This window comes from Cydia strobilella, chromosome 26 (assembly GCF_947568885.1).
Source record: "Cydia strobilella chromosome 26, ilCydStro3.1, whole genome shotgun sequence".
Lineage (NCBI taxonomy): Eukaryota > Metazoa > Arthropoda > Insecta > Lepidoptera > Tortricidae > Cydia > Cydia strobilella.
The window spans coordinates 1,791,447-1,813,699 of NC_086066.1; the positions used below are offsets into that span (position 1 = coordinate 1,791,447).

Below are 22,253 nucleotides of genomic sequence, written 5' to 3' on the forward strand. Positions count from 1 at the left end.
ACACGAACGCAAACAAAATGTAACGAACCGCCTAACACGTGACTAGGGGGCTTTATTTATACATAGGTGAAGAAATTCTACTAAACTAAGAGGTAGCTACGGAAAATGGTCAACGATTTCAAGAGTTCCGAAACCTGTCTATAATAGGGGAAATTCATCTATTAAAATTAAATTATGAAAGTATGTTATTTATATAGTTTTTACCATAAGAAATACGAGTTTAATACTGTTATAAAAACGTGAGATTTATTAAATCACATTTAAAATCGGGACCACGACCAGTGAAACCTGTGTCGAAACGTCGGTAAATAAAGGTAACAGAATAAATTCACGATAGACCCGATTTTAAATGTAATTTAATATGTGTTCAAAACGCGAAAGTTTTAAATGTAACATGAGATTTATTTTTAATTTAATAATTAAAATCGTAGTTTTATTATCTGTATGTCACGCGACATACAGATAATAAAACTACTTGATGTGTTCTATCATGGAGACTATATAAAGGAGCCAAATCTCTATGTATGAAAAGTGTCCATCAAAAAACAGTAATTAGGCGGCGCCACCATACACCGAAATACTACCATAAACAACCTACGTAATTTGGTCGGGTTATTTGTTGCCTTATATGGTTCATGTTATACTCATGTCCCAGAGCCTAACTAGCGCCACCGGAGAGATTAGGAACTATTATTTAAAGCTGAAAGCGGTCACTTTTGGAACAATTCTGCCATAGGAGATTGGCATCCTTTCTATACCATCCATATGTTCTATCTTCCAAGTGGCCTCTCGATCTCACTAGATTCTTTGCCAAATCGGTATTTGTATTATCCCAACTAATTTATCTAGATAAAAATTAAACTGATCTAGATAAATTCAAAATAACAAATGACGGATTATTTAGTTATTTCAAATAAAAGATGATTTAGTTATCTTCCCGGTTATTCGTAAATAGATAATTTTTGCCCAACTCTGCCTCAGTACTTAAGTAGAAAAATGTAAACACTTTATTTAGTTACATTTATGGCAGCCACGATAAGTTTAAGAGACTACATTGAAGTGAAATGAAACTATTATTTACAATTAACTGCATTGTGTAACAACAGCGGCACTTTTATGACGGCAGTTAGACCGCTAAAATGGCGCCCAGCCCAGTACAGTCAGGTCCAAAAGCAGAAAATGGAACACGCCAATAATGTTTGCCATCCTTTGAATATTCCAAATCCCTCCTAATATTATAAATGCGAAATTAGCTCTTTTTGTCTGTTTGTTGTCTGTCTGTATGTCTGTTGTTTGTCTTCAAGTTTAAATCGTTAAATTGAGATGAAATATGGTATGGAGTTATTTTGAGTCCTAGGAAAGGACAATCATAATCATAATATATTTTTTCTACTCGTCGAGTATAATCTGTGTATTACAACTTCACATGCAACACTACAACCTTACTCTTTTCAACGTTGGATAGTCTATGGCACTTCCGACTCAAGCATAAGAATTTTATCGATACGGTTTAGTCAATTATAAAAATTTTGAAAATGGAACTTCATACATTTCGATAAAATATTTCTTGTTTAAGGAGACTCGATTCAATGCAAATTAGCCTACTTAAACACGCTGCTGCGTCGCATCTGCTTTGTGATTGGCTGGCCACATGAATCTATTATAACTGGATCGGTCATGAGGGGTGGGGGAAAATGACCGAACGGGATAGTCTTATGTATCTTTCAGTAGGAGTAGCAGAGAAAGCGCTGTTATTGTTTGTCCTTGTCATAGTTTCACTTTTCCACCGCTGCCACAACCGAGGTTGTGGCAAACAAATAAGTACGTGACATGTCATGTTTGTTCGTTGCTTGTTTAATTATCGTTGTTTTGTATGAAATTGTGCTTTCTCTTATGAAATATAGTGATGGTTAGCGTTTTGAATGCTTGAACTTTGATAAAATACTGGTGAATTGTTCTGTAATCGGCTGTAATAGCCGCTCTGAGCAAAAATATGAGATCATAACCTTTCACACGTAAGTACGGTATTTTACACCTTCCTCTTAACGCAATATGTGAGAATAACATCGTAAAATTACGTTACACTCAAAGCAATGTAGAATCAAACGATTTCAATAAAAAATATCACAATTATTTACGCAAATTAACAAAACATTATTTGTAAAATTATCCGCCCAAATTACGTAGGTAGGTAGGAGTCTAAGGTCAGCCATTTTTAAACTTCTTCTTAATTTAGCTGCATAACAATCATGTTAGGGATACCAGATGAAAATATCATAATTTTATGGGTAATTTTGACCTCGAAGTTTTTTCGTACTTCTAATTCCAAAAAATAAATAAACAAATGTTGTGAAGATTAAATGTGGTGTACATTAATTGGTATGATTGCGATTTGTGATTTCTTTAAATTAAAACCCATAATACATTTTATTTTACGTTTTATTTACTAAACATGTTTAGTTTTGTACCACCTTCGCGAATTATAGGAGGTATTTCATTGTTTATACGCCTAAAAAGAACGGCCCATTGACATTTTATTTAACAATTTTTTAATACCGTCAAACAAGCTAACTTTGCCTCCAGGGTAATCGCCCCAACGTGATATCAAATATTGGGGTAATTTTTACCAATACGGTATCCCCACGTTTATGACGTCATCTATGTCTATCCCTTACGGGCGCACGCGTATAGCTGGTCTATGTAATGCTAGGTCTATGGCTGGCCAACAAAAACATTTTATTTTATGTTGTAGTAGAAACAATTGCTTCATAAGTCAGAAACGCGCATGTGACACCCTTCATATAGCAACATCCATACCCTACGAAAACCGCTTAGCGTTGCTTGTTAGTCTCCATCGGCCACGGTGGCCAAAATCGAGAAAAAAAACTGTCTTAAAATTGAATTTAGCGCGGAGCAGGTACCAGGGCCTCATGAGTTACGAGGAGGTGTCGTTGACCAACCCGCCAGGGGCGCCGGGCCCGGCGGCCGGCGCGCGTACGAGAGTATGAAGGTATCTTAGCTGTATACTAAACTTTTGGTTTCGGTTTGGTTTGGTGGTATGATTCTACTAGTTGAAAGTATTATTATTTTTGTCTCGTAGAAAAAGTATTGAATACAATAGTGATATAATCAAGCTTTTCAATCTCGTACCTTAGTTAAGCAACTCAGCAAGCTTCGTTGCTTAAACACGGTACTCGACTGAAAAGCTCTCTATTATATCACGATTGCACAAAATACTATATTGTGACTGTATACAAAAAAGTTGTTACATTTCATAGGTAAAGCCATAGCCTACCATCTTAATGGCGTACAATATTTGTTACTTAAAGCTAAAAATAATATTTAATGTCAAAAGATAAGACAAGCTATTTCATCCCTGAAATTATTCCTTAAAGGGGTGAAAAGGGCGTGGAATTTACTATGGAATTGCGATATGGAGGTACTTAGTCTACGCAGATGAAGTTGCGGGCATCAACTAGTAATAAATGCGATAGTAAATCTAACTGTATTTTACCTCTTCACGCTTAAACCGCTGAACCGATTTATATGAAATATGTTTTGGAGATAGTGTGAGTCCCAACGGGTATAAGATAGTATTTATCACAGAAACATAAGTTGACAAGCATAAGTCTCAGCTAAAATTCAAGTTAATAGCTTTTGGTTTGCCTGATTGCTTTGAATAATTACTTTTCTACATTTTGTATTTCATTAAGTTCCCTTTGAGCTTTTCTGCCTTAATTAATTAGTGGAAACTGTTTTGGTTTGTGTTTTATTAATATTCATTCATATTGTGTAAGATTGTAAGCTGTTTGTTTCCCAATAAATAAAAAAAAAGAAAAAAAAAAAACCATCATTCTACGAAAATAGTCGCGAGGTGAAGCCACAAGTGTATAAATTATAAACTGAAATAGATGTCATGTGCTATTTTCTATAAAAAGGGACCTTATTGTCGATGGCGCTTACGCCATTATAAACGATGCTCCGAAATAAATACAATGCCGCGGGACGCTGTGCGGCGTAAGCGCCATCGACAATAAGGTTCCTTTTTATAGAAAATGCCCCATATACGATAGAAAAAATAGCTTCCAGTACTCAGAAGATAACTTTGTGGGCATTCGATGCCTTGGTCACTTTTTCTTTCCTGTTATAATTTATACAAATATTTCTAATTTTCTACTATAGAAATAACACACATCAAAATATTTTCATACAGTAATTTGTTTTAGCTTCCTATTAATACAATAGTTATACAGTTCGTACGTAGTTATACAGTACCGGCCCATAATATATGTGGTATTTTCTATAAAAAGGGACCTTATTGTCGATGGCGCTTACGCCATTATGAACGATGCTCCGAAATAAATACAATGCCGCGGGACGCTGTGCGGCGTAAGCGCCATCGACAATAAGGTTCCTTTTTATAGAAAATGCCCCATATACGATAGAAAAAATAGCTTCCAGTACTCAGAAGATAACTTTGTGGGCATTCGATGCCTTGGTCACTTTTTCTTTCCTGTTATAATTTATACAAATATTTCTAATTTTCTACTATAGAAATAACACACATCAAAATATTTTCATACAGTAATTTGTTTTAGCTTCCTATTAATACAATAGTTATACAGTTCGTACGTAGTTATACAGTACCGGCCAATAATATATGTGGTATTTTCTATAAAAAGGGACCTTATTGTCGATGGCGCTTACGTCATTATGAACGATGCTCCGATATAAAAACAATGCCGCGCGACGCTGTGCGGCGTAAGCGCCATCGACAATAAGGTCCCTTTTTATAGAAAATGCCCCATATATCACCTTTGAGTGTCTTTGTATGAGCTTGTATAGAGTAAGCTTGTATAGGTTAGTTTGTAGATTGCATATTTTACTAAACATTTTATATAAATATATGATGAATATTGCAATGAAATACTGTGAATTACAATAGGATACTCAGCATATTACTAAAAAACCTCTAATAAAAAAATGAAGTTAACAGTACATTAAAAAAAAACTATGCAAAAACCACTACATGAGACCAATTTTTCTAATCGCTAGTAAAAAGGAATACTACTAGACTACCTAAAATAAGGTGGAAGTCACTCACAAAAAAAAAGAAACTAAAAACACGGAGGTGATATATTATTGGCTGGTACTGCCTATTAAAAGATATACGCAGATTTCTAATTTGACAAGTTTTATTTCATTTTAATCCATAGGTCACTGGTTCAATCCGGTTCGAAGGACCATGTTTTTTGCGGAATAGGGTTCAATATCGATTGCAGGTGAAGATTTGAAGCAAACGCGTCTGGTCTCTTTATATTATTTATTGTGACTAATGAGAAGCTATACATCTAAGTAGGTATAGGTATACGGGGTACGTTCGGGGACGGAAATCGACTAAACAATGGGTCAAAACTATCTTTATAATTTAGATGCGTAGTCTTATCCGCTACTATTCCCAACTATTGTTGCCGACTGTATTAGGCGATAAAAGAAACAATGTTCGCGCTATCTTGCGTGGATGCGAGCCAAAGACATACCGTTTCGGCCAATCAGACAATTTAAAGTTATCTATCGCATACATTTAGTTAAACGATGGGGGGTCTCTAATAGTTTCAATCTGTAGCGTGCTCCACTTTAACTTTATTGAGAACTATAGATCTACCAGGCGGTTTGTAAAGAAGTTGCGTTGAGATTTTCTAGTCGAAGATACCTACACTGTACAGTCGAGTTCATAAATATGTATACATTTCTTCACCTTAATCCATTGCAATAAGGGGAAAAAATGTATACATATTTATAAACTCGACTGTACCTAGCTACGTTATAGGTCTAAAATTAGGTCATACTCGTATGTTTCATTTTTATTTACTTAACACAGGTAATATATAATATTTTCTTCGGTTAAAATAACAAATTGGTTGGAAGATAAAAACTACGATCAGGTGGAAGACTTACTAGGATATGTAGCCTAGCCTAGCCACACACACACACACACACACACACACACACACACACACACACACACACACACACACACACACACACACACACACACACACACACACACACACACACACAAAATTAATAAAGAAACATAGCTTTAAGAATAGTATAATACTAAATAATTGTAATTTATTATTATTATTATTATACAGGTTATTTTGTAAATAACTTAAAGGGAGACACCAGCCACTGTAATATTTGTAATGTTTTTGAATGCAATAAACAATTTTGAATTTTGAGTTACTCATGAAATAAAACTATGAAAACGGATTATATTTTTGTATGTGAGTATTTTTGCACATTGTAGCTTTTCCTCAGTCACCCGTTGACCACGAACGCTGTAAAGGGTTGGAAATGTCGGGATGTATTATAAATTTAATATACGCGATTTATTTATATTTATCGAAACGATGGCACCAATTTCGACAGAGATTTTTAAGAATATAATGAAGCGTAGGTATATATCGCAATATGGCTTCACAGTACGGTATGGTTACGTTAGTCACGGATTTTTCAACAAAAAGCGAAAAATGGAATATTTTATTATAAGTTAGAAACAGAAATAGTTCATTTGGTGTTGAAGACAAGCTTAACTTAATACATCTGTCTTATTCTAATACATGACATCAAAATGAATGCCACTCAGCTTATGCCAATGATTATCAAGTTTCATGGCGCTGGGTTTAGGCTAACTAAGACATACACACACACATAAATAAAATAAAACGAAACTAATATAACATGTGTAAGAAGAGGTAATAGGTGAGTTTAAACCAGGGATCGAATACCGGTATATTTTTCATACAAATTAACCGGTATTCAATTTCGGTATCTCGTATCTTAGGTTGTTTTTGTATATTTTTCCAATTCATTTAGGTAATCTGATCTCATTGTCCTTACCTAAATACCATTCTACAATATCAAAGAAATATTTCGAATGCTACGTGATATTTTGTTTTTAAGTTATACCTGTAACGATCCCTGGTTTAAACTATAATTTGACAATAACAGTACATAAGTACATATTTCGTGTATGAACAATTTTAAAGTAGAAGTACTATATGTGTCTTTTAAGATAAGGATTTATTTTCACGTCACAATAAATAAAACAGTAAATAACATCAATGCATAGATCGTGATCGGCAACGCAGGCTTCGTCAAGTGGACACAAAAGCAAATCAGCAACAGGCTTCGTCATCGACTTACAAATGATGTAATCCGCAACAGGCTTTGTCTAGCTTAACCACTAAATTAAACTATTTAGGCTATGGTCCACCCCGGACCGTATCCGGCCCAAACGTCCCCATGACACTGGCTGCGTTGCCCCGTTGAATTGCCAAGGAGATCTGTTGGACCAGGTACGATCCGGAGATACTCCGCAGCTGAACCAGCAGCACCGATGGTGTGACTCAGATGGGACGAGGCAAAGGTGCTAACACACGTTGCGTCCCATAAGAGGCACCGACCCTTCTGCCAAGGAACCAATGTAAGACCATCTGGCCTTTTGCCATCAGCCCGGCACAATCCCGGAGGCTCCAGGACACAGGGAACATTGGCTGAGACCAAAGCCCTGCGAACTACCTCATTTATCGCATGGTGACGCGAAAAACGCCCAGCGCACCTCTGACAACTAAGGCCATGGTGACCGTCCTCCTGAACCATGGCTCCACATATACACCTATGTACCTCGCAACATATACACCTATGTACCTCGCAAAGATAAGGATAACATTGTTTTTTTAACTCCTTTATGGGTCGTTACAAAGTTATCAAAGTTATATAAAATATTACTAAATGAATTAACAACAAGTTTCGATTAATATTGTTTGATTATCAAAACCATTTCAAAAGATATCATTAGGTATATAAAAATGTTTAATAAAACGAATCAACCGCCAAGCATTTAAAAAAATATTTAAAATATTGTTCACGGTACAGGCTCGTTTAAAAACAAAACCCAATTCTTGTGCACATTAGCAACTCTATTTCTTTTCGCATAAATATGTTTTTCGAATAGCATATTTGGTTTCAATATGGCTACGGTTTTGAAATCTCGGGTTATTCCTTGTTTTTTTTTTGTATTTAAGGTTATGTTTTTGTAGGTTTCTATCAGACGGCCGGATGATAGCGATGGGCAAAGTTCTCTGGATATCTGGTAAATAAGTTAAAATTTTCTCTACATGTTAGTAGAATCTCTAGGGTTTAGAAAATTACAATTGTTTATTTAGAAGTGGTAGACTTATACCATAACTGAATTAGGCAAACTTTACGTTTTGACTCAAGTATTTTTAGACACTCGCCCTAAACTAGTTTAATTTTAAGGAGCCCACTGATAACCAGTTCCCCGGACGATATCAGCCTGTTAGTTGTTCGGAACTGTCAACTTTTTGTTCTAACTGACAGGCTGATATCGTCCGGCGGACTGGTAATCAGTGGGCCCCAATAGTATGACCCACGACGACAGTTTAAATTGGAATGATTTAGTTAGTATGATTATTTAAATTAATTACTACAAATTCAAAACTGTAAATCAAGCATCAAAAACATCAAAACATCAAACATTTATTCAGCAAATAGGCCACAGGGGCACTTTTACATGTCAAATTTTGCAAGAAATAAAATTAAACAAAAATTACAAAAACAATTACAAATATGGAATCAATGAAATATTAGATACTTTGTTTGAGATGTATCCAGTCTCTAAATGTCGGATTACACAGAAATACTATAATAAAAAATATACAAACAACAGAAGTACTAAAATAATCTAGAGATGTAAAAGTCTCTAGGTTTCAGAGGTAAAATATATATAATAAAAAAAAACGATCATCAAATTATCCTTAGAGTCGTAAAGGGTCTCCAAAACTTGAACTTGAATACTTATAGCAGTATCATCTGATGAGTTAAAAGTGTTAAAACTCCAACGCCGATATGTCAAAAAGAGATAATCTTCACTAAATCAGCCAATCCGTGTTGGGGATAAATACCTATAACACTCAAACGCCTGTCGCACAAATAGCCTGTTCCGTAATCACCGTTCATTTGTCACCAGACACGTGTTATGCATATTATGCAAATCACAGTCTGAGTGCAAATCGCATTTTTTGCAACTGCTGCGCATGATTGAGCCTGTCTCAGTTGGCCGTTTTCTGAAATAAATATTGAAAACCTGATTCTCACAGATCCTGGTGTTTTTGAGTTCTTTCAACTCAGAATCATTAGCATATTCAATCCTGATGATACAAAAATATTAACCACAGCTATGCCCATTCATTAGATTTTTTATTTATTTATTAAACATCGAAGGCACAGAGCAAACCGGCATTCAGCCACGATTGAAAAATGTGTAAATATATTTTAATACGGCTATTAAATAATCAAATTAACTATTTTTAAAAAGTATTTTAAGAATAAAACTCATTTTATACCTTGAATTTTACTTAAAACTTACTTGGTTCGTATGAGTTAGTGACATGATAAAAAAAAAGCTATAACTCCCGAGCAAGTGTGAAAAATAATGTTTCAGTTCTCCTCGGGTCGGCGCTCTCGCAGCCGCTGCCGGCACCGGAGCTGCAGCTGGACCAGCCTTGCCCTTGTTCGGAACCCTGTCCCGGCGCCTGTCCGAGCTGTCCCAGCCCATGTGACGGGGGCGCGATCAACGTCGCCCCCTGCAACCCTTGCGGCCCGCAGGTCAACTACGGTTATGGACAGTCTCAGCCAGGTACTACAGTACAGTGTCGATAATCTGGACTGGACCAGCCCTGCCCCTGTCCCGATCCGTGTCCGAGCTATCCCAGCCTGTGTGATGACGCGATCGACGTCACCCCTTGCAGCTCTTGAGGCCCGCAAATGTCAATGTTAATTTATTTGTGTGTTGTTGGCGTACGTGTGGCCATTAATTTTAAGTTACCACAGAAAACCAGCGCCACGGTTTGCCGGCGTTATCCTTTTTAGCGTATAAATGTATTTTTTTGTCTGCATGCCTTTCTTTTTTAAGTACTATGTTGTGGCGTTATATAACCCCACAGATAACCAGCGCCACGCTTTGCCGCGGCATTATGCTGAGGTTTCCTTTTTACCGTCCAACTGTATTTTTTGTCTGCATGCCTTTCTTTTTTATGTACTATGTCGTGGCGTTATATAAATGCATTTTCTTTCTTTCTTTCTTTCTTTCTTCAATTTACACGAACCACTGCTAGGCACAGGCCTCTTCTCATACGCGAGAAGCCTAGGGCTATAGTCTCCACGCTGGTCCAATAGCTACGAGCCAAACGCGCTCGAAGGATTAAGTGACATGCTGACAAGTCACTGATTTGCATAAACAACAGCACATTACTTTATTATTTGTGCCATTTTCAACCAAAAGGGTACTTATTGTCGCTTGTCAGTAAGGCGCTATTTCTATACAGCTTCAATTAGAAATCAACCTTATCGACAAGCGACAATGTGGTACCTTTTGGTTGAAAACGTCACATTTCATTTCTGGTTCTATTAAAAAACTCTCAGCACCAAAAATCACCTGTAAAGGATGACTCACGCAACGAACAACCGATCACCAGTCATAGAAAACGAAGTGTTGGAAGCCTCGGGCACGGGCCGTTCTTTCGGGAGTCATCCTTAAAACTCCTCTCTGTAAAGGACTTCTTGATTCTAAGAACAGCCAGACATAATAAGTATAATACTGTCATCACACCGGTGCCCAAAAACACATGCATAGAAAGCACGATCGCTTAAAATATGTAAAATGTTCTAGGAATAATAACCGTGAAGCCAGGCCAGATCCGCTTCCCACAGCAGCCGCCCATGGTCGTGCGCCCGGGCCCCATCTCGCTGCCGCTCCCCCAGCCCATATGGGTGAAGCCGCGGCCAGTCTATCCCCCCGCCCCTGCACCTATCACTATCAGGTACGCCATAGGCCATGTCAGGATTACGGGTCTCTATTGTTTCTCAGATAGTTTCAAGTCATAATGTATTGTTTGTCCACATTTTCGTTAGTCATAATTTGGTTTTTCTCAGAAACGCGTAACTTTTCAGGATTGCCATAAAACAAACCTAACCTAACCTATCTATAGGATAACCTAAGGAAATTCCTGAAAAGTTAGCCGTTTCAGAATTATGACTAATGATAATATGACAATCATTACATTATGACTTTCAATAATTATGTCAAACAAAGGGACCCCCAGGATTACTGCTAGCGCCCCGGCCCCATCTCACTGCCGCACCCCAGCCCATCTGGATGAAGCCCCAGTCAATATATCCCCCCGCCCCAGCGCCTATTACCGTCAGATAAGCCATAGAAGATGTTAGGATTTTTGGTTGTTTGTCAGGATTGACGTGTCAGGATTTTTTTGAAAACTCAACAGCTAGCGCCCAGGCACCATCTCGCTAATGCATAGATGAAATTGAAAATTGAATTCATGGTCGAACTAAGTGAAATTTTATAATTCCTTGTGGTCCGATGATCAAGCTAAGTGGAATTTTAGAATTACTCGTGTTTCGATGTTCGAACTATGGGGAATTTTAGAATTAATAATAAATAATAATAATAAATATTATAGGACATTCTTACACAAATTGACTAAGCCCCACAGTAATATCTAGAAGGCTTGTGTTGTGCGTACTCAGACAACGGTATAAATAATATACACAAATACTTATTTAAATACATAGAAAACACCCATGACTCAGGAACAAATATCAGTGCTCATCACACAAATAAATGCCCTTACCGGGGTTCGAACCCAGGACCATCGGATTCATGGGCAGGGTCACTACCCACTTGGCCAGACCAGTCGTCAAGAATTCTTCGTGGAAGGCGAAAACTTAAAATCCCTCCTCCTCCGTCGACATGTCCGATAAGACTATCGGACCACGCAGCTTTTTAAGGTTCCATCAGATTTTTTGTCAGGATATTCCGATTTTTCATATGACAACCCTACCGTCAGGCCTCCGCCGGTGCAGCCGCCGCAGCAGCCCCCGTTCACCGTGAGAGTGCCGCCGGTGATGCCACCTGCGCTGCCACCGATTTGGGTTAGACCGCAGCCCGTACCTGTACCTTGCCCTAGTCCTATCAAGGTGAGTTATTTACTGACTGTTGTACTGTCGCCATCAGATATATCGGAGCGGCCAAGGTGCTCACAAATATCTGAACACGCCAATATTGTTAAGACGTTAGAGTGAGCATTTAGAAATTTTTAAGCACCTCGGCCACTCCGATATATCTGATGGCGACTGTGCATAAATCGAGCTCTCACCTGAGAGCAGTTATAGCAAATGTTGTTAAACAAAAGCATTGTTCCTTCTATGCAGTGCGAATGGCTACTGAAGGGTTAGCTTCCATTCTGAGTGAGGACAAGCACGTTTAAAACTCATTTTTTTCCATCTTATCCATAGATTCCAATTCATATTTATTTTCAATTTTTCATCCAATTCATTTTCAATGAGAATAAATAAATCTAAATCTAAATCATGCAACTGTTCATTACGAGTAGCATGTAGAGTCCGACGACCTAACTCTGCAGCTTGCTTATGAAAGTCATAATTGGATCACCTGCAGCAGGACTCGAACCTTTGGAACACCGGTCGAATCGCTTCTGCCAACTGTGTCCGCCGGAAGTGTAAATTTTTCCATTCTTCATTTAATTTAAAAATTTGGAGTACCTAACACTCGCAGACGTTTCTGCTTCATAAAAGTTCATAATTGGATCGATAGATTTCAAATGCGTCGGGACTTCCACTTCAGGTTTATTTTAGTGTTTTGAACATTCATGAGCAAGCATTGCCGAAGAAGGCTCTCAATCATAAGTTTTTGAAAGAAAACGAGGATAAAGTCAAATGACATTCTAAAACTTTGGCTAAGATTATATTCGTAGGATGAAGCACTAAAATACATATTTGAATAGTGAAGTCGGTCAAAATTGGCTTTGATTTATCCCTCTCTCTAGGCTACAAACTTCAAAGCCTTGTTGGTTTTTTATCTAGAAAAAGCCATAGTCTCAATATATTTTAAACAAAGGAAAAGAACCCTAAAAATAAATATGATGTTATCTTTTCTGTCAGTTATTTATCTTTTATTATATTTTCAGGTCATCCCAAGCCCAGTTCAACCGCCACTACCGACACCATTAGTCATCGTTCCTCCAAGAGTCTTAGTAGCCAGTCCCCCCACCATCGTCTTCCAACCTGACCCACCCCAGATCTTCAGGACTATAGGCTGCGCTGACGTGAGGTCACTACGGAATCAGGGTCCATGTCCGTCTCCGAGCCCTTGGTTCCCTTCATCTAGCCCTTCACCCTGCCCTGAACCTTGGTTCCCTTCTCCTAGCCCTTCCCCCTGCCCCCTACCTAGCCCGTCCCCCTGCCCATCACCTTGCCCCTGCATGAACTAAGATGACTACAGCATTAACTAAAAACCGAGAAGACGTTCAAACATCGCTAAATAAAAATTAACAAGTTCTTCAGAAGGCGTCTGCTAATTGCTTTATAACAATTAATACTAAATTCAGCATAAACCAGCAAGTTAATTTTGGTACCATTACGTATCTTGTCACAGTGGCAATAGTCATTTTGATTGTCACTTTGTCAAGGTGCGAAAATAAATTCCTCGAATTCGAATTGACTGTATCATCTTCTCCCTAGAGTATATTCTGCGTTCTGTATGGTATCTGGATACATCAACTGCAAGATATGCTTTGTAGATAGTGGACTTAGCAGATACATCAATTGGTGCAAATGGACCTAAATTGTTTCCAAGTTGTCTACAGGGACCAACTAAGAGCTACTTGCGATGTATTGGTACCTTCACCGAAGTTTGTTAAATGTTTGAAATTGTATTCTATAATTGAGATATTAGTTGTAACAGGGAATATATAAATATTGGTATATATTATTTTAAGGCTACTTTTGTAAGTGTGAATGCAATTGAATATATTACGGGTATAAACAGCATAATATACAATTGTTTTTTTTCTGTGAAATATGTAATCAACCACATAACAGAAAGGATTATAAGGGTAAGTAATTATAAAACAAAAATCGTAATATATATTTTAATAGCCAATGAAATAAATACAGTTAATTTTTGTAATATTTTTTTTCAATCCAAATACACATGCAAAATAATTGTAGACAATTTAAAATAATTATGTCACGAAAATAAGTTTTATATCACTTCTTAATATTCACACAAAAGAATTCAGCCCAACAAATTGTTTCAAAGCGGTGTAGGTACGATGTTTTAGTAATGGCTAGAAAAATGTGTTTTGCATGTATATCTGAAGTATTTTCAACATGCTTCTTGAACTAAAACTAAAATTTGATGTTCAGATATTGTTTTGCGCTAATTAATATTTAATAGGAATTTAGAGCATTGCCAATAACGGTTTAATGGTCGTACAGATTAAACAGCTGATTCAAGGATACTTAATCAACTGAATTGCTGTTGATATGAATGTTCATTAGAACCTCGATTATTATATTTTAGGATAATTGTACATAGATCGACCTACTGTCCGCGCGCCAATTCCGTGCATTCGGAGGTCGAGGAAGTGGGAGGGTGTGCGCCGCGCCCGTACGTACAAAATGACACTACTTTGTCATGACGCCCAACATTCCTAACATTCCTCAGCCGTGCACGGAATTCGCGCGCGGACAGTAGTCCCACAGTAAGCCTTGTGTTGCGGGTACTAGACGATATGTACAAATATATAGATATACATAAATAGGTATATCCATAACTCTGAAACAAATATTTGTAATATACACACAAGGACTCGAACCCGGGACCTCCTACTTCGTAGGCAGGGTAACTACCGACAAGGCTAGGTGGCCGTCACAATAACCTCTGTACAATGAGGAATTACCAGGAAAATATATCAATATAGCAAACAACTCTAAACAAACAATGAGACCAAATAATCAAAGGCCAATAGACAAATGCTGGTATTCGTTTGATGACTGATTGTATTCCAGGTACGGACATCTCCCCCCCACCTTCAAAGAATTGTGGGAAGAAGAGCTATTTATAAAAAAGGACTCATACCTAAACCACCCAGGCCTCCGTAACCGAAAGATCCATAACCAGGGCGCATACCACCCAAGGCATACGGGTAACCTAAACCTGCATTACAACCGTAAGATACAGTCGGAATAGTTTCGCAGACTGTAGACCCTCCAAGACCACCCATACCTAGACCACCGTAGCCCATTGCAAAGCCTACGTTCGGGATGGTTTCACAGACGGTAGCTCCACCAATCCCACCCATACCGTAGCCCATGCCTAAGCTCGGGATGGTTTCGCAGACGGTGGTACCACCAATCCCACCCATACCGTAGCCCATTCCAAAGCTCGGGATGGTTTCACAGACTGTGGTGCCACCAATCCCACCCATACCTAGACCACCCATACCGTAGCCCATTCCTAAGCCTACGTTTGGAATGGTTTCACAGACGGTAGTACCACCAATCCCACCCATACCATAGCCCATTCCTATACCTACGTTCGGAATGGTTTCACAGCGGGTAGTACCACCAAGCCCACCTATGCCCATACCCCCAAAACCTACTCCAAATCCTAGATTAGGTGTAGTCTCACAAACCGTTGTACCACCAATCCCTACGGAGCCTATGCCTATGTTAGGTACAGTCTCACATATCGTAGTGCCCCCAATGCCTCCTAAACCGACACCACTTATACCGTACGGATTATACCCGTACCCAAAGCTCATACTCGGTGTAGTTTCACATATTGTAGTACCACCCATGCCAACACCTATAGGCCCTACTCCTATTCCAATACTAGGTGTGGTGGTCTCACAGACGGTTGTACTGCCAACTCCACCCAAGCCTCCATAACCTAAACCAAGATTCGGTGTCGATTCACAAACAGTTGTAGCTCCAAGACCAAAGCCGCGTCCACGTCCACAAGATCCCCATAGACCACCGAGGCCGCCGAGGCCGCCCAGACCTCCCAGACCTCCAACGCCGATGCTTGGCGTAGTTTCGCAGACGGTGGTGGCTGCAGGAGTTTCATATACCGCCGTGGATCCAGGGCACAGGGGATTGGCTCTAGCCAGGCAGAGGAGTCCTAAAAGAACCAGATTTATGCGATTGATAAATAATGATGATAGGTATATATTTTCTTACAAAAATTACTATCAATAAACAATGTAATTCTCCAGAAGCAATGGGAGATTTTTTTATGTCACCGGTTAATTCGAACAACGTGATTATTAGGTACTAGATACGAGAACAATACGAGATCTAATAGATACGTTATAGTTTAGTTCTCCACTAGTTATCTTTTGCAGTTCGATTCGAGAAACCAATTGTTATAGGTTTTCGCGGGCTTGGTTTCCGCAACTCGACGTCATATAATGCGCCTATTTTGCGTAAAAAACCAATTGTTATTTCACGCTACAATTATTGTGACATTTTGGGATATCCATTAGATATCCATTGAATGTCTAATGGAAGTAATATCTTAAGCAAATCTTAAAGATATCGTTCAAGAGGACATTCGGAATCGCGGAAATCTCAATTTGACATGACTTTCTTAAATATCTCGTTATCGTTTCTGTTTCATATCTAGTGGATATCTAGTTGATATCTAATTAATTGTTCGAATTGGCCCGTCTTTCTATTGCAGAATGAATCTTTAATTTTGGCATCTTTTCGATCAATCGTCGAAGTTAGTTTCATACAAGAATAATGAAAATGGATTATTTCAAAATACAATTTAACATTTCCGCACTTAACTACGAGCGACGTAATATTATTGTTTTTTAAACAGCGTGAAGTAAGTACCTATGTACCAGTGGCCGTAGCCAAGATGATATTGATAATGGTTTATCGAGAAACCTCAATTGAAAATTCAAAATGTATCGGAATGACAAAAACTTGTGATTTTCATCCATATTTATCCAACTAGGGAATAGGGAACAAATCAAATTATTTTATGAAATATTTTTTAATTTGTGTTTTAAGTAGTCACACTACTATATATAAATTATGAACTGAAATAGATAACATACACTAAAGAAAAAAAGTGACCAAGTCCACCGGTGGATGAGGCGGGAAACGAACAAGCGCAAAGCTTACGCGGCTAACGTCCTGACTACTAGACCACCCGTCTCGTCGGCGGTACCCGTCCCGCCGACGGGACGGGGCTCGTCGGCGGGTTCGATTCCCGCCTCGGCCACCGGTGGACTTGGTCACTTTTTTTAGTAGGTCTATTTAAGTATATAATGCATATTTATGTTTCGTGTGGCGAATTTTCCAAAAAATCTATTGTTGTTTTTGTCAAGACCTAACATTAACTTGTTATTACTGTTACAAGGAATTTGATTTCCGTATCATTTCGTACCCCGTAACAGTCACTAATATGAGATGTCTAACGGCTTTTATAATATTGATTGTACGAAATTGTACGAAAATTGCGTGATTTTAGGTACAGTAAAGCCAGCTGCAAAATGTCATGTACACATTACGAACTAATTGATTCATAAAAGTGGTAAAACAGAATACTACACAGGGGTGCTAAGCTAATAGTTTTACTGACTGTAGGTACATAAAACATACAAATGAGAACAGAAAAGAACTTACCAAGGATCAAGAAGGAGGTCTTGGAGGCCATGATTGTTCGATCTGTGTTCCAACACCAAAAATCCCAGTATATATACTGAAGGAACTAATTTAGTCTGTTATTGTCCCATCTTCTCCGGTCTACTGATTGTTACATTTTTGTGTATATTAAATTTTGTTTGATATTTAAATTAATTTTTAACAAGCAGAAACGTCTGCGGTCGATGCTATTAAGCTTAGAATAAATTTAAAATCCAGAGGCCGTGAGTTCAAGTCTCACCCAGGGCAGTAATTTTTCCACTTTTAAATTTATTCTAAGCTTAATAGCATCGATCGCAGACGTTTCTGCTTGTTAAAAAAAAATATTAATTTAGAATGGGTAGCACATCGTAACTGGTGAATTCCCAATACGACTTGGAACTCCGGTGGCCGTTTAAGAAGTGTAACACTCTTACGGTAAATGTCGCTAGGGTCCCCTAGACCCATATAGTGGGAAGATTTGCTGACTATGCATTAGGTCTTTGTGGCTCAGTTGGCAGAGCGCTGGAGTATCTATCCAGAGGCCGTGAGTTCAAGTCTCACCCAAGGCAGTAATTTTTCCACTTTTAAATTTGTTTGATATTTTTTTGATTTCTTGTAATTTTTGCGTTATTTGTAAAACATTTTGACTCATTTTTAGGATTCCATAGAATTGTCATCGCTGAATGCTATTTCAGTATATGTGCTATTTTCAACCAAAAGGGTACTTATTGTCGCTTGTCAGTAAGGCGCTATTTCCATATAGCTTCAATTAGAAATCAACCTTATCGACAAGCGACAATGTGGTACCTTTTGATTGAAAACGTCACATATGTTTATGGCCGTTTGGCTATTCCATACCCATTCTTTTCATATTCAACCTTTTCAATAACCCTCGATGCAAAAAGAGGGGCGTTATAAGTTTGACCGATATGTGTGTATCTGTTTGAGGCACCGTAGCTCTTAAACGGGTGCACGCTGAACCGACTTATATTGTATACAAATAATTTGAGAGCTATATTGATTTGATAAATTAGATGTATCTTTCTGAAACGCCGGTATAGTCGCTATACTTAGCTAGCGACCGATGCTCGATTCCGATGATTTTTAGGGTTCCGTACTCAAAGGGTAAAAACGGGACCCTATTACTAAGACTCTGCTGTCCGTCTGTCTGTCTGTCACCAGGCTGTATCTCATGAACCGTGAAAGCTAGACAGTTAAAATTTTCACAGATGATGTATTTCTGTTGCCGCTACATCAACAAATACTAAAAAGTACGGAACCCTTGGTGGGCGAGTCCGACTCGCACATGTCCGGTTTATTTTACATCCTATAGAACAAAGCGGCCCTCACTCGTCGGCATGATTTTTTTTAAATTTTATCCCACAAAATCCAAAAAAAAAATATTGATAGGTATTTCTTTGTTTGATGTTATCAATGTAAAAGTTTATTTTACAAACAAAACTTAATTAAATCCCAATGTGTTCAAAATCATTGAGCCGTATCAGATGATGTGTCAACTTTAATTAAAAAAAATGTTATAAATAGCGTCTTTCAGTTTCTGACAGTTATAATTTCAAAATGGCTGTCAAGATCTGCTTGTTACTGCTTGGTGAGTTCATATAACCAACGTCTTATAAACTGCTTGTAATTTTAACTAACTCCCATGAGACTCAAACATATACCGGGTGTTTCCTGTAACAGGAGCAATAAATTAAAAATGGAGGCTGTACGCCTCAAACTGACCAACATTTGTTTAGCAACTTTTTAAAATTATGACTTTTTTAGATTATACCTTTTTCATACTAATTAAATATTATTTTCAATGTACGCTGCCATCTGTGTGTTTGACGTTGCTTGTCACCCTTTAAACATAACAAATTTTGCAATACATTGCGTCATAGAATAAACTTTAAAGTGTAAAGTCAAAACACAAGTTATTTTTAAAAAGTTGCTGAACAAATGTTGGTCAGTTTGAGGAGTACAGCCTACAGCTTATGTTTTGCTCCTGTTACAGGATATTACTTAAAATCGATTCATACGGGTTAGTCGTTTAAATTAATTTTAATAAGCTTGTAGTTTGTAATCGACTAATCGCAGATTGCTTTCCTTTCCAGTAACCAAATGTGTTATATATCATCCGTAAACTAGTTTTTAAACCATTAATAATAAACTACGTACACTTACTATATGGTGGAAAATTTCAGGACTAATCTGTCTGGCTGCTGGCAAACCGTTGTGCCCGAATTCGATGTATGAACCCATGGGGGGCATGACTGTTTGTGAAACAATCCCAACTCCGTCCATGTATTATGGTGAGTAAACCGTTTCAACAAATAGCTTCATAGGTACTGTAACTATAACTATAACGATAACTATAACTATAACTATACTGTAACTATACTAGGCAAAAATATACAACGTGTCTCTACTAATATGGTAAATTATTTGATCAGATAACCATATTTTTTTTTTAAAGAAATCCGTTCAAATACATCGTCAAAAAAATAGGAGCATACTGTATCAGTCGTTCACAATGAAGATAAGATTAAAGTGACTAGTGACGTGACATACTCTTTAATTACCGTGTATACAGGCTGTTCCGAAGTATTAAATCGTAAATCAGTAATTTCTCCGTTAATACTGCGGCGTTTGGAATCAATCAATCAATCACTTTATTTGCAATAAAACATACTTAAATGCATGCAAATACAATTATATGGTACACAATAAAATCAACAGAAAATATAATAAAACAATCACAACAATAATAATGGATTAGAGATTAGAATGAGCTTTGTACATAGGTTAGAAATACCCTAATCGACACGTCCTTTTCATCTATATCTAGCGGGTAGAGAGTGTAGTGACACGTTGTATAGATTTATAAAATTATGACGACCGGTCTGGCCTAGTGGGTAGTGACCCTGCCTGTAAAGCCGATGGTCCTGGGTTCGAATCCCGGTAAGGGCATTTATTTGTGTGATGAGCACAGATATTTGTTCCTAAGTCATGGGTGTTTTATATATATTTAAGTAGTAATATATTATATATATCGTTGTCTGAGTACCCATAACACAAGCCTCCTTGGGCTTACCGTGGGACTTAGTCAATCTGTGTAAGAATGTCCTATAATATTTATTTTTATTATTTATTTATTTTATAAAATTACTCAAAACAGATCTTTTGTGACAGTTAAGACCGCCACCAGAAACCCGTTTTGTATGAATAACCTCTTCTTGTTCTAATTTTATTATATTTACAATTTCGGGCAACGAAAATTAGTACCAAACATAAAAAAATTAATGTTACTGAGAATGTTTATGTCAAATTATGTTATTTCAGAATGTCGTTTAAAAAAAGAAAGTGTAATTTCGATTGTATGGCAGCGGCTAAGTTCGTCTAACCTCATTTAAGAGTCCCCGGCAAGCTCTATTTTCCATACAAACGTAGTTACACTCTCATTTTCAAACGACTAGCTAAGGTCTGTTTTTTTATTCCGTAGACTAAAATGACGTTTCATGTGTAAGACATGACATTTCTTAGTACCACATGAAATGTCATTTTAGTCTACGGAATAAAAAACAGAAATAGTTAAAAAATACAGCGAATTGAAGTTTGTCTTACAAAACTTGTTTTTGTTCTATTTCGTTTGTTTTATATATTAGAGCTATATAAACTAACTACAGACCTAGATAAACCTCATGTCTTTGTATGTGCAAAGTTTCATTACAATCCAACACGTAGTTTTAAAATAAGAACGAAACTCCGTTTGTATATACAGGTGAAATTCGGCCGAGCTTGCCGGGGACTCTTGACAAGATCGAACATCGTATAAAATCAATATCAAAATCAAAGTTACGATTTTATTAACACCTGAAGAAGTATAAACTATATTCGTTTTCAGGTTATGGTGGACTGGGTAATATGGAAATGATGTCTACCTTCGGATATCCCGGCTACGGAGGATACCCTAGCATCGGTTCATATGGTAGAGGCTACGGAAATGCTGGCCTCGGTATAGGTGGAGGCCTAGGTTTAGGCCTAGGCGCGGGTCTGGGCCTCGGCGGCGGCCTGGGCCTCGGCGGCGGCCTCAACTCCGCACTCGGCGCCGGCCTTGGCGGCGGTTTAGGGGTGTTTTAACCGCTAGAGGAAAAATTGGCAGCGAAATTTAAAATTAGAAGATAGGGTTTGTTTAGTTACAACTCAGTTTTAATCAAAATTTCATTTTTAATTTAAGTATTAATTTTAGGACCATATATTAATCATTTTGATAAATGGGTATCTGGATGGATCAATTAGTTTTTATTGTTATTGCGTATTAATTACCAGCCAGAAGGCAAAAGTAACATTGATTGTTCTATAAATTCGCCAAAAGTTTTTGATATCCACTAAGAAAGATTTCGAATTTATGTGTTTTTCTGAATTACAAAAAAAAACAATACAAATTCAACCCGAAAATGAAAATTAAAAAAAAAAAACAACAAAGTCGAGTGACAATAAAGAAAGTTTGGAAGAGATCCCTTACAGGGATAAGTTCGCCTTTGTACATTGTATACTTTCTGTTTAATTGTATATCTTAACCTGTCTTATGTGCAATAAAGTGTTTACATACATACATACAATAAAAGTTGATCTACACTCAT

The 22,253-nt window shown here is 37.6% G+C and overlaps 3 protein-coding genes across 3 annotated transcripts; 2 read left to right on the forward strand and 1 right to left on the reverse strand.

Annotated features, from left to right (window-relative positions):
- Window positions 1-1,139: 1,139 nt before the first annotated feature.
- On the forward strand, window positions 1,140-13,431 carry LOC134753032 (uncharacterized). Its single transcript, XM_063688793.1, has 5 exons — window positions 1,140-1,164; window positions 9,509-9,727; window positions 10,760-10,910; window positions 11,955-12,084; window positions 13,095-13,431. The coding sequence occupies exons 1-5, from the start codon at window positions 1,140-1,142 to the stop codon at window positions 13,395-13,397; spliced, it is 828 nt and encodes a 275-aa protein (XP_063544863.1). The 3' UTR covers window positions 13,398-13,431.
- A 1,397-nt stretch (window positions 13,432-14,828) lies between these two features.
- LOC134753033 (shematrin-like protein 2) lies at window positions 14,829-17,648 on the reverse strand. Its single transcript, XM_063688794.1, has 5 exons — window positions 17,611-17,648; window positions 15,503-16,093; window positions 15,356-15,433; window positions 15,050-15,229; window positions 14,829-14,851 (listed from the first exon to the last, which is right to left on the reverse strand). Exons 1-5 carry the CDS (start codon window positions 17,639-17,641, stop codon window positions 14,829-14,831), a joined length of 903 nt encoding a protein of 300 aa, XP_063544864.1. The 5' UTR covers window positions 17,642-17,648.
- Window positions 17,649-19,170: 1,522 nt separating this feature from the next.
- Window positions 19,171-21,903, forward strand: LOC134753411 (uncharacterized). Its single transcript, XM_063689300.1, has 3 exons — window positions 19,171-19,219; window positions 19,815-19,922; window positions 21,515-21,903. The coding sequence occupies exons 1-3, from the start codon at window positions 19,189-19,191 to the stop codon at window positions 21,748-21,750; spliced, it is 375 nt and encodes a 124-aa protein (XP_063545370.1). The 5' UTR covers window positions 19,171-19,188; the 3' UTR covers window positions 21,751-21,903.
- Window positions 21,904-22,253: the final 350 nt, after the last annotated feature.